General features: G+C 45.4%; 1 protein-coding gene and 1 long non-coding RNA gene across 5 annotated transcripts in view; one reads left to right on the top strand and one right to left on the bottom strand.

Moving 5' to 3' along the window:
* Positions 1 to 16,526, top strand: part of cep350 (centrosomal protein 350) — a 44,189-nt gene extending 27,663 nt beyond the window's left edge. For 3 of the 4 annotated variants that reach the window (XM_035412755.1, XM_035412753.1, XM_035412752.1), the window contains 16 exons: positions 200 to 390; positions 874 to 961; positions 1,048 to 1,194; positions 1,857 to 2,014; positions 4,227 to 4,349; positions 6,467 to 6,660; positions 6,952 to 7,145; positions 7,849 to 7,987; positions 8,515 to 8,675; positions 9,246 to 9,382; positions 9,507 to 9,592; positions 9,834 to 11,905; positions 12,568 to 13,044; positions 13,164 to 13,310; positions 13,427 to 13,549; positions 13,776 to 16,526. In XM_035412755.1, coding sequence (XP_035268646.1) covers positions 200 to 390; positions 874 to 961; positions 1,048 to 1,194; positions 1,857 to 2,014; positions 4,227 to 4,349; positions 6,467 to 6,660; positions 6,952 to 7,145; positions 7,849 to 7,987; positions 8,515 to 8,675; positions 9,246 to 9,382; positions 9,507 to 9,592; positions 9,834 to 11,905; positions 12,568 to 13,044; positions 13,164 to 13,310; positions 13,427 to 13,549; positions 13,776 to 13,940 — 4,602 coding nt within the window. In that variant the 3' untranslated portion in view covers positions 13,941 to 16,526. The remainder of the gene's footprint in view (positions 1 to 199; positions 391 to 873; positions 962 to 1,047; positions 1,195 to 1,856; positions 2,015 to 4,226; positions 4,350 to 6,466; positions 6,661 to 6,951; positions 7,146 to 7,848; positions 7,988 to 8,514; positions 8,676 to 9,245; positions 9,383 to 9,506; positions 9,593 to 9,833; positions 11,906 to 12,567; positions 13,045 to 13,163; positions 13,311 to 13,426; positions 13,550 to 13,775) is intronic. The other variant, XM_035412754.1, reaches the window with a different exon arrangement.
* A 772-nt stretch (positions 16,527 to 17,298) lies between these two features.
* On the bottom strand, positions 17,299 to 20,030 carry LOC118226549. Its single transcript, XR_004765052.1, has 3 exons — positions 19,969 to 20,030; positions 17,472 to 17,554; positions 17,299 to 17,348 (listed from the first exon to the last, which is right to left on the bottom strand). It is a non-coding gene; the product is annotated as an uncharacterized LOC118226549 (long non-coding RNA).

Raw genomic sequence — 20,030 nt, 5'->3', positions numbered from 1 at the left:
CCCCTCTGGTCTCTGAAGCAAACTTTGCAATGTAACAAGCGCAGTTATACAGGTCTTGTGGGCACTTGCATTCTGTGTTCATTTAAAGTTGCACTTTGTGAATGTGAAGAGTAACCAAAGCCGCACGCTGAGCGGCACTGAGCTGGTGTGGCCTAATGTGAGGCGTGTGTGTGAGCTGCTCCTCTGCCCCTCTCTGCAGCCGCCGGACGGCAGCATGCCCTTCTCCAGCGGGCAGCACAGCTTCTCCCGGTTCACCATGGACATGGTGCGGCAGTACATGAAGGAGGAGGAGGTGCGGGCGCAGCACCAGAGCTCCCTGCTGCGGCTGCGCGAGAAGGCCCTCAAGGAGAAGACCAAGGCCGAGCTGGCCTGGCTGGAGCACCAGAAGAGGCAATGCCACCTACTCACCTCCACTCTCCTCACACGCTCCACCCTCCAACCCTCCTCATTTACTCCACCCTCCTCCGCCCAGCTCTCACACTCTACTTTCCTCCACCCTCCTCACACCCTCCAACCCTCCTCATTTACTCCACCCTCCTCCGCCCAGCTCTCACACTCTACTTTCCTCCACCCTCCTCACACGCTCCACCCTCCAACCCTCCTCATTTACTCCACCCTCCTCCACCTAGCTGACACTCTCCACCCTCCTCACTTACTCCACCCTCCATCACCCAGCTCTCACACTCTACTTTCCTCCACCCAGCTCACATCCTCCACCCTCCTCCTACCTCCTCTCTTAGTCCACCCTCCTCCACCCAGCTCACACACTCCACTGCACACAGCTTCGCAGCGCTAATTAAATCTCATGCAGTGAGTTCAGAAAGCAGGCGGGGAGAGTGATTGTAAGTTGTACTTTTCGTGATTTCCCCGCAGGCGTTTGCGGGACAAGGGCGAGGACGACAAGATGCCCCCCATTCGGAAGAGGCAGCGAGGCCTGCTGCTGAGGCTGCAGCAGGAGCAGGTAACTATGGACACGGTTAGCCCCGCCCCTCCCCTCCCCCCAGCACAAAGCCGCTGTGCTCACGCTGCTCCTCCTTCGGCCACCAGGCGGAGATCAAGCGCCTGCAGGAGGCCAACAAGGCGGCGCGCAAGGAGAGGCAGCTCCTCCTCAAACAGCAGGAGGAGATCGAGAGGATGCGCCACACCACCCTCAAACTGAAGGAGCGCCTCAAGAGTGCCGGGGAGAACAACCCGGTCAGTACACATGCTCTCTCTCACACACACGCACACACACACACACTCTCACACACACACACGCACACATATATACACACACACTCTCTCTCACACACACACACACACACACACACACACACAAATACTCTCTCTCACACACACACACGCGCACACACACGCACACACACATATATACACACACGCACACACACACACACACACACTCTCTCTCTCTCTCTCACACACACACACACTCTCTCTCTCTCACACACACGCACACACACACACACACACATATATACACACTCTCACACACACACACACACATATATACACACACACTCTCTCATACACACATACACACACGCACACACACATATACACACACACTCTCTCTCTCACACACACACACGCACCCGCTCTCTCACACACACACATGCGCATACGCATGCACTCACTCTCTCACGCACGCATGCACACATGCACTCACGTACACACACCGTTATCCCAGTGTCTGCAGCAGCCATTACACAGAACACTTTGACTAAATCATTGTGGTTTAAATGATGTAATCTGTTTTTCCTATTTCTGTTTATTGTGATCTAGTTTTGCAACTCTTTTAGTTCATTACCTTTGTGTGCCTGTATGTGTGTGTCTTCCTGTGTCTGTGCGTGCTGCAGGACACGTCCGTCTCCGAGCCTGCGGAAGGCCCCGCCCCGCCCAGCCCCGCCCCGACGGACCCGGACACGCCCAGCCCCTCCCCCGTCTCCGCGTCGGGCAGCGAGACCAGCAGCATCATGGAGAAGCTGAAGAAGATGCGCTCGCACACGGACGAAAAGTAATGGCAGCTCTCAGAGATCCCGCCGTTTCTGCTCTCCTCCTGTGTGCTGACCATTAAAACCCCTTCATGTGATCTCCTCATTCTGTTCTTACCATCATGCTAATTCAGCTTCGGGCCTCTGTGTGATTAACCCTGGATTTTCAGCTCTGAAGTGTCTGCTTTGCAGTATTTATACCTTTCTGAATGCAACACAGTTGCAAATAAGTATATAACACATAACCTGCAGGTAAGTCGGCATCGTGGAAAAACCTACAAATTAGGAGCTCTGATTTGTGGTCTTCCTTGCTGCGTAATTCTACTATCGCTGTCCTAAACTCAGCCCCATCTCAAACCTATTCTGCACTGTAATTTCACAAGATTAAAAAGTGGTACAGATTATAGAATTCCACATTATGTTCTTATACATCCCTAATGGCCATTTTTGTTTCAAAAGAAAGGGGGGGGAGTCTTCATTATTATCTTAAGGCCTTCAGTGGTGGGTAGCAACTTCTAAGGTTACTTGTACCAGTGACTGAATGGGTACTTCTAAAAAGGTTCACGTTCAGTTTATAGAAATGTGCTTTAATTTCCGCACACGCATTCCAGGTAGCTGTGGAGGAAATGGGATGAGCAGTTTGAATTTTACTGGATTATTGGCCTAGTTTGGCTTTCACGCGCCTCACATTCTTCCCTAAGTCTTGAGTGAACGACAGCCTTGTGCAGACTGCAAGGAGGCTGACTAATGTTCTCCCCCCACTGTTTAAGAGCCCCTTCTCCTCCCCTTCGTGGTGTGCCAGTGAATATGAGCATGCTCTCTGTGTCCCGCCCCTCCCTAGATCCCATTTTAAACCGACTAGCCGCGATGCCGCTTTATATCGCTTTTCATGTGGCCTGTCGTTTACTTTTTGTGTAATGTCATCTCCCTGGATACACAGGAGTCAGTTGGAAATGGAAGGTAGCATCAGTGTTTTTTGGCCCCTACCTTTTTTGACCGTATGCATTGGGGCAGCAGTGTGAAGTCACGGCTACTGATCCTGCCCCTCACGGTTACTTGGATGTTAAAATGTAGGTTAATATTCACAGCTGGTCACTGCTAACTTTGGTACTTCACCTACATTTCACACGTTTCTATTGTACTGTGATTAAGAAATGGTCAAATTGCCTTTCAGAATGGCAACAGTATCAATTCTGAAATCAAATTGGATGTCAGCTGTAGAGGTGTGCATTTTGACTTGTTTTTACACTTTATAATTGACCAGGAGCATGAGCAAGTCCCACAGCCCAAAGTTCAAAATGAAGGTGTAAATCGTTCCTTTGTTAAGTACAGTACACTAAAAAGATTAATGCTTTTAACTGACGCAAGTATGTTCATGTAGCTCATCCCCAAGCCGCTTCCGTTTCCCCTGTCCTGTCTGCTTGCCGTTAGTGCTCTCATTGTGCTATCTGCTGCACTTCTTTCCTTTTGTAGAACCTTCCTGTTCTCCCTGATTTTTGATCAGTCGATATTATTTATTACTGTTGTCGCCGATGAATAGAATAGTTTCACTTGTGCTTTTAGCCTGTGTTTTATTCTCCTAAGGTCAAGGTTGTATATAATCATTAGCTAATACATGAACAACACAATCACTTAAAATCAGTTTATTTTCTGTTCTTGGCTCCTTTAAATTTAATTCAGCTAAAGGATATTTGCCAAGGCAGAAATAAAAATCACCGTGATAATTTTAGGGGCATTGCTGTTTGTTGAAATTGTCATCTAGAGGAGAAATGTATCTGCTGGTGTACAAGCTGCAGAAATTGTGCAACCACAAACAAGTAAATGTCCATACATGTACATATACCAACAGATCTCCTGAGTTGTGACCCCTCACCTTGCAGCCATCAATCTTTGTTCTAATTGGGCTCTTAAAGCACTCTCGCAGTGCGCTGGTCCCTTCTTAATGAAGGGGAGTTGGGTTAAAGTATTCCCTCTAGCTGTGCCGGCACTGCCCTTTTAAGAGTAACTGCATTACACCTTTGAATGAGTCATTAACTATTCAGTGCAATAAAACACGTGCTTACTCAAGTTCTCTCTCTCTCTCCCTTTTCTATGTGATTGTCTCTCTCTCTCTCTCTCTCTCCATCTTCACTCATCCTCCTTTCTTGCTGTTTTTTTCTTTGTACTCCAATGCTCATCTGTTGTTTTTCCCCTCTGTTTATGTTCAAAATCCTCTTCCCTTGCTTTGTTTTGTAGACACTGCTCTCCTGTCCATTACTTCTTCTCTGTCTTTTCGGCTCAGCACTGGGCCTCTCTCAGTGTCTGTTTCCCCAACCTCCATCCCAAATTCCAGCTGTTTATCTACAACCAGTTGGTCAGGTACAGTGCTCGCGCCTTCCTCACTGCTCCCCCCCCCCCACCCACCCCACCCCACCCTGTGTCCCATGGAGCATGCTCGTGTTCAGCCACCGCCACCAGGGGGCAGATGCCAGGAGTGTTTGGTGGGGGGGGGGGGGGGTGGAATGGGGGTGTTTGTTGGGGTGCTGCCAGGAATCGTGGATTAACGGGTCTAAAAACTACAAAGCACTGCCTTGTTTAAATGAGCAGACGTCCTGGCAACAATGTGAGCGTACCCTTCCACCACAGCCCTGTCACTGGACTGCACCCTTTGTGCTGACGATTCCAGGACTCGAATAACAAAGACTGAAAATCCAGTGAAACTGGAGCTGATCGTGGAACTGAGGTTTGGCTGTAAAGTTGGTGGTGCTGTCGGTCTCCTCACGGTTGTGGCCAAAGGCTGGTGCTCATTTTGATAGGGCAGGGCGGTGTGAATGAGCCTCTCACAGTGAGGAGTGGGAGCGGCCATGTCTCTGGGGTGTAGCTTTGCTGGCCTCCCGCGAGCTCCTTCAGGCCCTGTTACTGTGCTCTTCGCGGCGGCTGCCCTGCTGCCTGTGCTTTTCCGCCAAATGATTCATTTCCTGCCATTTTCACCTCCAGATTTCTGAGAGATGTTGAGAAGTATCCAAACCTTTAAAATTCCTTAGTCATTGATTTAAACTGTTGATGAAGTTGCATTCTAAATCTTGTGCCGCTTGATTTTACGGATAAAAATGCCTATAGAGTAGGGCAAGTTGACAGAAATTTAAAGTAAAAACCTGCTTCATACTATAATTGAAGATTTGCTGTCTTTAACTGAATTATCAGAACCTTTAATAATCTAGACTGATGCCAATTAGCTGTTCCTTCACGTGGGGTAATCTGGGAGTTGGGTGTAGAAATAGGTAGGATGCAAGACACCTAGTTTACCTATTGTTAACAGTATGAATTTTCTTTAGAAACTTGCGTCGAGATTACTTTGTTATTAGTTTGTTTCATATAGAAAACTGAATAGTCATGTTCTTTTGGTTTTATTTTTTATTATACACAGTGACTGAGGGATAACAAACACAATTTTTAACCTTCAAATGCCCTAAAAAGTTTCATTGGTGCAAACTGGTTCAAATAGCAATACCTCTGAGCATCTGTATTGTACAGTACATTTTTTTAAAGAGAATGATTTTTTTTTTTAAATGTATTGGTTCAGTTTTATCATATGTTTTCAATTGGTTCATACAATTTATGTGTGCAGTGGACACTTACTGGCCTGCCAGCTTCACAGCGGCTGGAATAGGGCCATTCTCAGGCTTGTGGAAAGAAGTACCAGCACAATATAAAAACTGATGATTGTGAATAATGGCTAGAAAATGAATATGTTAATATATACAGCCTCTGGAAACGTCAAATCACTGTAAAACTGTCTGGGCCAATCAAAAACGTATATTAAACCTGAAATATATATCTTTTAAACTCACATTTCTTTGAAGACATAGTTTTGCTTTGGGTTAATGCTAATTCTACTTGGAGAAAGAATCGTGTTATTTTGAGAGGGCAGGAGGGCAAGGCTTGGATGCACAGTGTACACAGTATGTAGAGCTCATGTTTGGCTCTGTGCCTGTGCTCAAATGAGTAGACCATCTAAAAGTTACACCCCTAGAGGCATGCAAGTTGTGTTTCTCCATCTTGGGTGGATGTGCTTGTGTCTGAGATTCCAGGGGTCTTTGGTCTGTGTACACCCCTGTACTAAACCAGGTGCATGATCATACCTGGTTAAAGGAGAGGCACACACTAACCGTGGTGCCTGGGTTTCCTTCATTGTGATCAAACTCCTCCACACTCACCTTGTTGGTCTGCTGGGCGGGGTTGGGGCAGCTTGCGCACAATGGGAGGTCAAACCGCGGTCGAGGGTAAGCATGGTTCTGACGGCCCGCGTGCGGTCGGACTTCCCGGCCGCGCGTCGGGGGAGCGGGTGGCTCGGTCGGCTGGCTGGCTTGTGTGGGCGTTTGCGATCGTGTCAGTGCTCCTCACGACGTCTGTCCCCTCCTGTGTGTCCGTCCGTCCGTCTGTCCGTCTCTCCCCGACCCGGCTCTCCGGCTCGCCCCCCCCCCCCCCCCCTCCAGGTTCCTGACGAAGCGCGAGCAGCAGCTGATGCAGCGGCGGCGCCACGCGGAGGAGCTGCTGGAGTGGAAGCAGCGGCTGGACGCCGAGGAGGCCGAGGTGCGGCGCATGGAGAAGCAGGCCCTGGCCGCCTGGGACCGGGAGCGGCCCCGGGACAAGGGCCCCCGCGGCGAGAGCTCCGACAGGGCCGACAGAGGTGAGAGAGAGAATGGGGGCGTGAAGGGAGAGGAGAGAGACCGTTAGAGAGGCCAGACCTTTTTATGAAACTTTGCCAGGTGGAAATAGAATTTGTTGGAATATTCGAGGTAGTGACGGAACATTAAAAGAACGTCTTTTAAATGTGATTCCATGTTCTGTGATAACTGCTTCTTTGCAGTCATTGTTTAGATATACATTTCATGTGTTCCTTTTTGACTTTGTGAATATAAGTTGCCACTTTTTTTCCCGTTCTAACCGTTCTTTACCCAACACTTGTGTGTGGCCACAGAGCCAGAGAGCAGGGCTGAGGACTCCCCAGCGGTCACTGTCTCCAGCCCCCAGCCTGAGCTGTCTGTACCTGAGGAACTGGACAGCCCCTCTACAGACCAGCCCATCTCTGAGCTGCCCTCCCCCAGCAAGGACAGCCCGCCAGGGGACACCATCTACACACAGGAGTTTGACTCCTCCTCAGAAGGCAAACTGGTAGGAGGTCCTTGGTCGTGACAGATTGCTGTTCTAAGCGTGCCTAAGCATGCTATCTGAATCTCTAATTTGATGTGGTATATCATACTATTTGGAATCACTGATAGGTAATTAGAGAAGGAATCAAAAATAGTTTACATAATAGGTCTTCAAGAGTAAAGAAAAGCAGACTGCTAAACCGTAGCAGTGTTGTTTATGATTTCAGCTGAATAAATTTATCTGAGCAAATGGCACATGACAGAGAGTGTTGCAAGTTTTAACAGGTTTTACGGTTGTGTTTCTGGAATCTTCTCTTCTTGGAGCAAAGCTTTTCCCTGTTTTTGCACAGTGCAGTGAATGTGGGCTTTGTCTTTAGTCTGGGCCTTTGTATAGCGACTAGTATTTTGTTTTTTGATGATAAATGCATACTGTCCCATTTTCATTCTTCTAAACACTGTCAGACTTTTACTTGTAATGGATTGCACTGTTGAAAGATGACTTGTTTTTACACCAAGATAATTTGCATTTGGGTAGCCTCCATCAAATAACTAGAAGCACCTAGGTGATCACTTTGTTGTCTCTGATTTACATGCATATCAGTATCAATGAGCCAAAATGAAATCTATCCTAATTTATGAGTGATTTAGTTTGAACACTAGGGAATCTGGGGATGTTGTCACAGTGATCCTGAGAATGTGCCCTGTGCTCTTCCTGTGTCTGACAGTCTCCTTCACCCAAGGCCAGTCTCAGCGCCTCCAGGCACCCAGAGAGCAGCAGGGGAGGCGGCGGCAAGATGCAGCTCCGCTCGTCCTCCAGGTCCAGCGAGCCCTCGCCCAGCGAGCTCCGCTCGGTCTCTCAGTCCGGTGGGTTCGGCCAGTCTCACAGGCCGCTCTTGTCTGTATTGTGTTTCTCAGGTGGAAGAAGCTTAGCCGCTGAGAACAGGAGTTTGCACACTGTGGTGCTGTGAGCCAATGTGTGTCTCTCTGACTTTTAGCCTGCTTAGCTGTGTTATAGGACCCTGGGTGCTACCCTCCACCTGGCTTATGTTCAGATGTTCTGCTGTTTCACAGAAGTGCTGTCCCTCTGACTTTTTCTGTTGCACCATTGACTTAATAAATGGTGTGCTTTCACATAGTACTTTATTGTAGATTCATGTTGTCCCTTGTATGGGTTTTTATGGAAATACATTTTTTCTGTTATGTTTAGTTATATTGCAGCTGAGTCATTGTTAACCGAGATGACGTAATGGGTGGTTCCTGAGGTGGCCCTTACGGTGCTGTGTGTGTTCTGTATTTTATGTTACTTATCTCGGGTGAGTAATGAGCGGTGTTAGATTAGGAAGGCGTGGGACTCACTCCCCGATGCGCGCGCCCCCCTCTCTCCGCTCCAGAGCCCACGTCCGATCAGAGCGACATCGAGGGCCGCATCCACGCCCTGAAGGAGGAGCTGCGCAAGCGCAAGTCGGTGGTGTACCAGCTGAAGAAGGAGCAGAGGAAGCGCCAGAAGGAGCGCCTGAAAGCGCAGGAGGCCAGCTTGCTGAAGCAGCTGGAGGTGAGTGCTCCTCCTCCTCCTCCGGGCTTTAGTGCGCTTTCCCGCTTCTGCGGTGGCAGTTTGCTCATAATCTCAGCGAGAGTGGACTTTGGTCCCATTGCCAGGCCTCTGTTTGCCGTTAATAGGCTGTGCTTGTAGTTAGTGTGTTTGTTGTAGTTCCTATAAAGGGTTTACTTATACAGTTTTTTGTGTGTGTAATGCTATTTATAGCGTTACCTCATGTCACCTGTAATCCTCTAAACATCTTTGAGAAATGACACAGGAACACTTTTTTTAGGAGAGTAATCCTCTGGCCGCCGGCAGGATCTTAACATCTTCTCTTAGACTCCAATATTATCTTACTGTGGTGCTCCAGTTTTGCTACCAGCTTCCTTTTGAAGGCTTGTACCCTGTTGTATAATAGTCTTAATATGTTTTTGTAAATTACAATAAAATATACATGAAAACAAAATTATTATTCTGATTGGTCAGTAGTTTTTTTATTTAGTCACAACATAAATGTTCTTAAAGGTAGTCATTGAATGCAGAGTGACTGCGTGTTTCAGTAAAGTCTTGCCTCCTTGTTTTTAGTCCTATAATGACTTCATTCAGAAGACCAAGGCTGAGCTGAGTAAAGAACCACAGACCGCACCCATGACTAAACCCCAGATTAAAACGCCAAGTTCAGCCTCAGAAAAGCCCAGGATCAAACCACCTCCTCTTCAAAGGTAACGTAGTACTGATCCTTTCTGCTGACTTCTAAAAGTAGCAGTTTTTTTCTTTGAGTCTTATCACTTGTTGATTTTTCCGCAAGAAATTGGAGTTAAATGAATTTTTTTGTTTTTCCTTCAGGCCGGAAACAAGCAAAAACTGGAAGGTTGCTACTGAAACAGAGAAAGGAGAGAAAAAAGTCCAGCCAGAGTCTCCTACTGACCGTGGTGTGTATTCTGTTCATTGTGCACCGTTTGGTTTTATTGCATCTGCATTATTCGTCTGCCCAAAATAAAATGTATTGCTGTGCAGGGCACATACATGACGACTTTCCACATAGCACCTTCTATATATTCTATATATTTTGTGGTATACCCAATTGGATCAATTCAGTAATAGCTTTTGTACATACAAATAGCAAATGTTTTGATAAGCACAATCTGTAATCCAATGTTTGTGGAATTTCAGATGATGTCACACCGTCAGGACACAGCAAGTTCTCCTCTTTGTGTGAAGAGGGGTCTTCTGATGAGGATCCACCCACAGTCACGCCAACCCCAGTACAAGGGAGCCCGGAGCATATAAATGGGCTGAAGAGCCTGCTGTCACCAGAATCCCTGCCTGGCTGCCGCTTTGAGGACCTCCAGGCTCAGGACGGGCCTGCTATGCCACATGCGGGGGACTCTGGAGACGAGAGCGTCATCTCCAGCCAAAGATCAGAGGTGATGGAGGAGCTGGAGTTCCTGAAATCAGAGGAATCTGATAACGACAGTACCCACCTGCGCTCCGATTCGGCGCTCAAGCTGGTCCTGGAGCTGCAGCCGGTGTCCCTGGAACAGGGCTCGCTGAAGGACAGTCCATCCGTGGAAAAGACTGAACCAGGGATTTCTAGGGAGAACGATCGTAGTGAGAGTGAAAAACCTCGTGAGGAAGACTTGGTTGATGCTGGTGAAGACATAAAATCTGGCGGAACCCTGATAAACCAATCAAAGTCTGTCCTGAAGGACTCCAAAGACAGTCTTCCATCATCTGAAAGAAGCTCTTCCAAAAGGGAAGGCTCCTATACTCCCCAGATTGACATCCACTCGTCAGACAGAGAAGCACTGTCAAAGCTGAAGGAGGATTCTCCTCCTGCTGACAGCTACCATGATGATTTTGAATCTTCTGTGGAGGTATCACCTCGGGAGGGGCACCACTCCTCAAAACCTGCCTCCCCTACAGCGCTGCAGACCGGGACGAGGCCCAGTACCAGGTCTTCTCTGTACAGCAGTGAGGAGGAAATCAGCGAAGTGCTGAATGAGAAGTCCAGCTCTGGCAGCGGTACCTTCCATTCTGAGAGGCTTCTGGATCTCAAAGCTCAGTCCAAACTTGACAAAGACAGAGAGGAAAGTGAAAAGGGCAGGGAAGAGGTCTTTGGTCCTGAAAAGGTGCCCCTGTCTCCCCTTCCCCTGTCGCCACCCACCATGAACCTCGACATGATGCCCGACTTTAGTGTTGGAGACCGTGTTCTTGTGAGCAATGTGCAGCCAGGGACACTTCAGTTCAAAGGACCGACTAGATTTGCTAATGGGTTCTGGGCAGGTGTGGAACTGGACAAGTCCGAGGGTAGCAATAATGGCACCTACGATGGTGTGGTCTACTTTGAATGTAAAGAAGGGCACGGTATCTTTGCCCCACCAGATAAGATCTCCCGGCTGCCTGAGAAGTTTGAAGTCTATGCGGACACCACAGAAGATGAGGACTCCTTGGATGACCAGTCTGACAATGAGTCCAAGAAGAAGCTTGCATTAGATGAGCAGTTGAAGCAGAGTAATCTTCAAGACAAGACGGAGGGAAAATCTGAGATGGGTAATAAATCTGGTGAAAATAAACCATCTGATGTGAGTGAAGTCCTGGGTGAACACCCTTCGAGCCAAGGCCCATCAGAAAAAGTTGGGTTTTTCGAATCAGCTGTCCAAGTTGAACTGAATGACCTTGAGTCCAAATCCAGCGAAAAAATAAATGGTGACAAGCACCCAGCTCCTAATGGAAAGAGCCGGAACATCATCTTGGAGTTTGAAGATGCATCAACTGGTGACTATGGTCTCCTCATTACCGAGGTGGGCAAAGTGGCTACAGAAAAGCAGTCACTGGAGAAGTCCTCCACCCCTCTACTGGACCTGTTGGCCAGAGAGAAGGCCAACCTGGAGCCCCAGCAGAAGGCCTCGCTCTCTGATCTCTCCTCTGAGGACCAAGCCATTGAGAAGTCTGATGCAGAAAAGATGAGTGACAAAGGAACTGTTACAGCTATTGCAGATAAACTTATCAATGGCTTTGTGCAGGACGCTGTCAAGCAGTTTCAGCAGATCAAAAAAGCCCGCAATGAAAAGATTCTAGCTTCCAATCAGAGCAAAGAAAATGAGGTCAATGAAGAAGACTGGCTTGGAGGGAAGGTTTATGCCCAGTATTTGCCCTTCCACACAACACAGAAGGACAACCTTCCCAACTTCCTGGAAGATGGGCAAGAAGAGGTTTCTTCTCCGGAGCTTTGTAACCGTCCGGTGAGTTGTGCTGTTGTTGTATAGTTGACTTTTTATACCTTTTCATCGGCTCAGAAAGCAAAAAAACATCCATTCTAGCAAGAAAGTAGAGACCAAAAAATAACGTTGGCTCAGTTGAAAAAGCAGGTGAGACCTCTGTTAAACCATGTACTGTAAATAAACATTTTCCTGTGTATTAGAGTTCACCCTCAACCCCCAAATTAATGACTCATGAAGTCAATGATTACATCAAGCAAAAGATAATATGTCTCTGCCAGTATAGAACTGTCAGAGATTACGTTTCAGCAGTGCCGACCAACATCCAATCCTTGATTTGGCCCAAAAAGCCATTTTTTTATCAGTAAAGTCCAAAGTTCAAACGACCCCAAATCCTGTCTTTTCTACATGCTAAAGATTGTGTAGCAATCAGTGCTGTTTTTCCACTTTGTAATCTGCTGCTAGTATGTTTTCAGATCCATATTCATTTTCCTTAGTTTTTTTTTTTACGATAAGAACTTTGGTGGATTTAGTAATACTTGATATCATTGTTACTATAAATAAATGGAATAATTGTTCAAGTTGTTTTTTTAAACTGAAGGATAGAGTTTCACTGGCTTGAAAAGCTTAATGAGTGATCACTAGCTTGTACTGAAATAGTGTGCACTTCTCCCCCTGCCTCCCAGGAAAGCCCTGTGCTGGGGGCGAGCGGTCAGGAGGAGCTGGCCAAGCGTCTGGCAGAGCTGGAGCTCAGCCGGGAGCTGCTGGACGTGCTCGGGGACGAGCAGGATTGGTTCGACGAGGACTACGGCCTCAGCTCACGGAAGGAGCAGCAGAAGCAGAGGGCCCAGCAGCAGCAGAAGGAGGGGGCGTCCACCCCCGTTCCCATCGGGGGAGGGGAGCAGGTCAAGAGCCCGGTAAGGCCTGCGCCCCCCCAACAGGCGAAGCCCGCAGAAAAGCCGGTCATGGTGGTGCCACACACTGCCCCCGAAGTGGAGAGGCTGGTGCATGCTGCCACACAGGAGATCTGGAAAAGCTGCAACCTGGCCCAAGGGCTACAGACACTTGCAGGAGTCCCCACCCCTCTGGCCTCCGATGCTTATTTGGGCAGCGATGCTCGGGGTGAGGACCAGGAGACCCTCAGCAAGCGTAGTTACAAAAAGGTGAGGCCTGCTCCCTGGCTCACGGTGGTGACAAAATTTATGTTAATGTGTTCAGTAACCTTTTTGTTTGAGAAAGTTATCATTAAAAATAACCTTGTTTTTAAATCTCGTGTTTTCAGGCTGTGTTTGACCTGACGTGGGAGATCGTCCAGGAAGTCTTCTCGGAGGACCCTAATGCCCATCAGCCCCAGTGGATGAAGCCTCGGCGGGTTACCTCTTCCTGTTTACGCAGAGTTCAAAGCCCTGAGGACATCTCAAAGATCCAGGTTAATACACCATTCCCTCGTGGTGCTTGTGTAACATTTTGCCTCTGCCATCATATGTGCATGCGTACTCATGTTGGTGTAAAACACTGTCCCTTGTGTTTGTGCTCTTTCTCTAGGCCTTCATCACCACGGAGGTGTTAAAGCTCTACGGCCTAAAGAAAGACCAGAACCAGAAAACAGACTGGCAGAAGATGCTGAAGTTTGGAAGAAAGAAGCGAGACCGAGTGGATCATATTCTGGTAATGAAAGTTTACTTGATATTGAGCAATGGCTAAGCAGGTAAAGCTTTCCCAAAGGTGCTATTTTAAAATAAAAATGAAAAGAATGCTGCAGCATGTAATTTAGACTCAGAACATAGTACTTTATCTAGATGAGACTGAAACGCACTCAGTGACTAGTGCAGTGACTTTCATAGTTTTCTTAAGAGGATGTAATTTGGAAGTAACTTCTGACTTTTTGTCGCAGGTTCAGGAGCTGCACGAGGAAGAGTCTCAATGGGTCAACTATGATGAAGATGAGCTCTTTGTGAAGATGCAGTTGGCTGATGGAATCTTTGATGCTTTGGTGAAGGATACTGTTGACATCTTGACAAAACTTCAGGAGAAGAGAACAAAAAGAGCCCTTTCCTAAATTTCTGTCCCAAATATCTCATCGCCTCATCCCAGGAACTTCCACACCCAACGTGCCAATACTCTTTAAATGCCTTTCACTTAAATGTCTGTCAAATTTATTTAGTTTTGTTTAGTCTTCTCTTCTTACAAAACTTAGTTAATTTGTATTAACTCAAGTGCTTCACCAAGGATCCTAAAATCCAGCCTTTTATCAGTATGCTTTAACATTTATTTCAGTGTAAAAAAAACAGCCTGCTTTTCTTAACTCCCAATGCCTACGCCTACATCCTTTCACATGTCTGTGGTTGATGCGGAGTTGGAATGAGCAATGGACTTGTTTAGCTTACCTCAGTGCTGCTAAGTGGACCTCTTGATTGTATTGGGAAGTGCTTCACTGCATTTTCTCCAAGAGGTGTGGAGAGGCCTGGCACCAAATAGTGAGATTGGAATCTCCCAACAAACAAAAACATTTGACTGATGAAATGTAATTATATTGCATTAAATACAAGGTTAGAGGGCAAAAAAATGCCAGGGAAAATATATGTCCGATTTATTTTGGAGAGAAAGATTTGTTTGAATTTGTGCTTCCAAAAAAAGCAATATTCAGGATAATCCCTGCTGGGGTAGAAAGCAGGATAAAGGATTGTGTGCTCTTTCTGAGTCAACAAACATATTGACCAAGCACAAAAGAAAAATGTGAAAAATTATTCTAAAGGGATTTTTGTAATTCCCAGTTACTGTCGGGAAAGAGTTGGAAGAGAAAATGCATACTTTTTAAATGTTAATTTTATAGATTAAATGTATCTTTGAATATTTTAATTCATTTTTTTCTGATCAGTTTATGCAAATGTCACAAAAACGCAACTGCTCAGTGTTAAACCAGTTATTTTAAATGCACAAGAGTACTGTCATGTTAGCCTCAAACCTTTAGATTTGCCCTTTACTTGATTCTGTTTAAGTGCCTCATTGGTTATAGGTTACTGGAAGATGTTAGATTTAAGACCAACGGCTCATTTTCCTGGCCTTGATTAATTCTCATTGTTCTACTGGTCTTATGGGCTTTGACTGCATGTGACCCTGGTTTCACTCTGACTGTGGTATTCTTCAGAGGGGAGTTTTACTCAGTCCCATGTTTGCTAGGCTTTTTTTTACTCATTTCCAAACTTGTTTAGCATTAAGTTCATGCCAACTGATTCAAAAAAATAATTTTTGAAGTTTGTCAGGCGTCTCCTCTACAGTGGTCACTAAAGAGTTGTTTGGAAGATAAAGGAGGTGATTTAAAAGCTACCTAAGTTTTAAAAGAGAAAAAAATGAGGAAATTTTGATAAAGAAAGCCTCCGTGTACACATTGTATTCTCAGTCACGCAGTGATGTGACACTTGACCTCATATTTGTTAGTGTATCCTCCCAGGTAACTAGTTACTCAAGGGCTTGTTTACTACTGCCTCCTTGAATTACATGATTGGCTAATAGGTCCTAGTTTTTACCTGTAGTCTGATTAATGTGCTCTAACTGCATTGTACGTTTATCCACTGTGCTGAACGGCGAATGACTCATTCTTCAGTTAAGTGTTCTGGTCCTAAAACGATAAGTGTCCTTAACTGTGAGCGAGGAAACTCTGGGGTTTTGCCTGCAGCACGTCTCATTGCCCTCCTGTTCAGATTCTGGGGCCAGCTTTACAACATGATGGCTCTCCAAAGGGAGTGGGCCATTTGCCATGTGCATGAAACAGCAGGACACTGTATCATGGATATTGGCTTTTTTTTTTTTCCCTTCAAGACCTATGTGAAGGTTCACAACTTTTAGGACACTCCCCTTTTCCTCTCCCCATTGAAATACTGAGCAGGTGGTAGTGAGCACCACCCATGTTACTACTTTGAGTTTTAAAACGGTTGCGAACAAAGGTTTCCTTTGACCTTCCCTCTAGAAACTACTTTATTCTCCAGAGTGGTTGAGGATGGGGAGATGTCAAATCCTGTTCTGCTTAACTATGCATTATTGATGGGTCTGACGGTTTTATATGTGAACTCTGAACATTGATGGGATAAAGGCAGCCTTCCACCTACTCATTTGCAGTAGGGTGGTCCTATTGCTCCTTGTGTTGAACAACTAACGGACAACATTTACGGGCAGAAAACATGTCAAGTCTTCTGCTCCCTGGATATAGACTATTGAGTTATAAGCCTCTGTTATTGCAGAGTGGCAGACTACAGCCATTTGGAAATGTGGCTGCATGCTAAATCTGAGGGGGAAAAAGTTGTGATATTGTAATTCTTGAAATAGATTGCGATGTTAGGCACAAATGGTTTGATAATAATTTTTTAATGTAAATTGGAGTAATGAAATTCAGAAGGGTATGACTATTTATAATGATGACAATAATGTACTGTGAGCAACAAGGGTGCACTTGAAGACTTGTAAATTGACATGGGTGTAAATATACGAGAGTTTTGTCTCTTATCCGACTAACAATGAACCTGTAAGATTTGTCAGATAACCCTGGTTCTCTTTGTGTATGCAAATATGTATATAGTATACATATATATATTTGTTAACTAAATTGAACTTTGAAATTGTAAATAAAGGTTTCATTTCTAAATCTAAATTGTGCATTTTGTCCATTTTTGTAAATTACTTCAGTTTTGTTATTTGGGATTTTTGAACTGGAGGGGCAAGATTTGACAGTTCTCGATTCTTGGCAAATAAATGCAAAGACCATAATTTATCAATATAATCAACTTTGAATTAAGTTGATATAGTATCATAACATTATAGCATTTATTTTAAACACAGGATAGATAACTTGATATATCAGTGTAGGGAAATGAGTTTTAAAAAGAGGTTTAAATGCGGAGCTGAATTATATAGGCTGTACTGATAGATATTGTGTGAGAGGTATTTGAGCTGGTTAATGAGTATAAGCTATGGAGCTGTCCTCTTCAGTTATTGTTCAGTGTCTGTTGACTACACAGCATGTGGAAGGGATTTTGCAGGTGTAGCATGTTGATTTATTAGAAGAAAGATACATTGCTCTCCTTAAATATTGACTGTGCTGCCTGGGGTGCCCTAGCCCCTTCTGGAGCCAGGTAAGTGGAAGGACAGGGAATGCCCACCAACCCACTTATTAGCACTTTTGACTGTGCTTCATCCATTGCAGAAGACTGTAAAAAATCTTTTTCTTTTTCTTTTTTTTATTTAGATTTGTGTAGATGGATCATTTGACATTTAGAGATTATTATTGTTACGATTTGACCATTAGGTGGAGCTGTTGTTGCATATTATTGTTGTTATTATTATTATTAGCTTATGACATGATTCACTTATTTACTACATACTCTATCTGATTTTGTTTAGCAATCGCTCACCTTAGCAAGGTCAGAACTCTCAGGGACACGGGACACAGTTGAGAAGCTGGTGTGCATCAGGCCTGAATAAAAGCAGGGATGAGTGTTTTGTGATAAACAGCAAGACTGATGTACTAAAATTGTGCTGTTTTGAAGGACCAGAGTAATTGAGAGTTTATAATGTTGAGAATTTTACTGGTACGTACGGTTGGTTTTGTCTATGAGGAGAGTCACTTTGATTATGATTATACCAATATTCAGTAAGATATTTCATCCATTGTCTGGATACCTGCAAATTAGAAAAGGGAAGGGGAAAAGTGGAAAATCAATGTACATTGGATAGAAAAACTATGACCATTAAAAGTTGATGTTAAGATCATTGTACAGGTAAAACATTAGGGGACAGGGAGCCCTGTGGGAGCCCTACTGAGAGAATGAATGCCAGAGAAGACCACACCACAGGAAAGGATAGCCACCAGTTACAGAGAGAACCGCTCCATGTCATGTCCAGCACCTGACAGCATTAAAAAAGAGTGTCCAGATCCCAGTGTCAAAGATAACAGAAATATGTGAAGATGAGTCAAAAGAAAGAATTGTGGAGAAGAAATGGGTAGTTTCATACTGAAAGAGCATAAAATGACTTTGCCGAAGAGGTGTCTGGAATAAAGGCACCCATGATCGAAATGTCAATAGGGGGCGTAATGAGTTTAAATGCTTGTGTGGCCATTGATCTGGCCATGGCTAAAAGGATCTGAGTCCCAGACTGGTGAAAACAGAGGGGGGGGGGGGGGGGGGGGGGGGGGGAAGGCCGCTGCCCAACACTGACTTCTTTGTTTGGGCAGAGAGGTGCTCAGGTCCTTTCCTTCAGCAAAGCAGAAGGTGTTTTTGTATAACGTTGGAGCCCCTCTTCTGCATTCTTTGAGCCCGGGTGACAGATTCCTTGCATGCCTTTTGGCCTGTTGAATGGAATAATAATTACATGTAGGTTTAGTTCATCCGTCATCTGTACCACAAGTTCACACAATTGATCTACTATAGGCAGGCATGATTTACTTCATTTTCTCCGCCAACAAAAGTGAAGTACCAATTTATACTGATGCTTTTCTCCAGACATGTTCTGGGCTCGACCATGAGAGAGCATTTTTGGAGGAGTGGAGGAGTGGAGGAAAGGTCCACACGTCATCCAGACTCTCATCTGCAGTGGCGGTATCTTTAGGGACAGGCTGTTTTCTGTTCGGCTGTGCTTCCTTGTGACAACAGAATCTTTATGGCGAGGCAGGTTTCCTCTGTTTCCTTGCGACAACAGCATCTGTAGAGAGAGGCAGGCTTCCTCTGTTTCCTTGTGAAAATGGCGTCATCGCTATGGTGCGGCAGGCTGGTGTTGCTCCATCGGTAGATCATCTCCTCATTCCAGCGCCCTACTTTCGGAGTTTGCGAGGAAACATTAAAAGGAGTGAAGCTGCAGGCTTCAGACCCTCCCATAGAAGCTCATAAAGCACAGCCTGACTCGCCTGGGACGGCCACGCAAAGCTCAAACAGCTGGGGAGCCTGCTGAAGTCACTGGGACTGGGAGCGCAATAAAAATGCTGTAGGCCTCGGGTTAACGGCTCCTCGGAGACCCCAGTGTCCCACAGCACCTGCACCTCGGGTATGAAAGGGAAAGAAAAGTACAGTGATGCTAAGAAAGCAAGGAGAACCTTTTTTCAGTGGCCAGTGACACACAGAGGCTATGTGCTGTGTGTTATTTTTATTGATTGCTTGTGGGATGGTTAGATGAAAACGAATGAAAAGAATGAATGTGCCATGAGACAAGACATTTATTTATGTTATTCTTATAAATAAGTGGACAAAATGATACTTTTAAAATATTATTTAAGAAAACTTTCAATTAATTCATAGCGATTTTGTTTGCATGGATTGGGCCTAAATAAAGAAGCCACTTTCACCCCTGGGGAATAACTGTTAACAAGTCATTGGTGACTGGTTGATAAGGTAAGTTTATATGCACATGTGCAAGCAAACACATGCACATACATGTGCACACTTACAGGCAAAAATGTTTTTGAAGCATCTAACCTTCTCCCAGTCTTTAAAAAAATCTGTCTTTTTCTCTCATCTCTAATCGAGCGCTTAAAATACAGCACTGGCAAGCGTTTTTTACAACAACAAAATTACACCTTTGAACGAATCATTAACTATTGAATTAAATAAAACAAATGTTTACTCAAGCTCTCTCTCTCTCTCTCACTCCATCTTCACTCATTCTACTTTCTTGCTGTTTTTTTCTTTGTACTCCAATGCTCATCTGTTGTTTTTCCCCTCTGTTTATGTTCAAAATCCTCTCCCCTTGCTTTGTTTTGTAGACACTGCTCTCCTGTCCATTACTTCTTCTCTGTCTTTTCGGCTCAGCACTGGGCCTCTCTCAGTGTCTGTTTCCCCAACCTCCATCCCAAATTCCAGCTGTTTATCTACAATCAGTTGGTCAGGTGCAAAGCTCGTGCCCTCTGTAGCCATGGAGCACACTGAGTGGGAGTGAGGAATGTCGAGAAGGCTCTTGTTTCGGTGCTACCAGGACATGGGTGGCTTGTTCAGCTGAGCAGATTTCTTGGCAACAGCATGATCAATGTTTGCTAGGCTTATCCTCTGTGCAATATCATCAGGCTGTTTGCACAAGACAGAAAATACATGCTCTTTCCTCTTTACCTCAGAAAGAAGTGCAGCCCTCCTCCCTGTAGTCCACGTCACCTCAGTTAACTGTACGGCTG

This window comes from Anguilla anguilla, chromosome 4 (assembly GCF_013347855.1).
Source record: "Anguilla anguilla isolate fAngAng1 chromosome 4, fAngAng1.pri, whole genome shotgun sequence".
Lineage (NCBI taxonomy): Eukaryota > Metazoa > Chordata > Actinopteri > Anguilliformes > Anguillidae > Anguilla > Anguilla anguilla.
The sequence above is the reverse complement of the archived record's forward strand: the minus strand, read 5'-3'. Positions and strand labels throughout refer to the sequence as shown.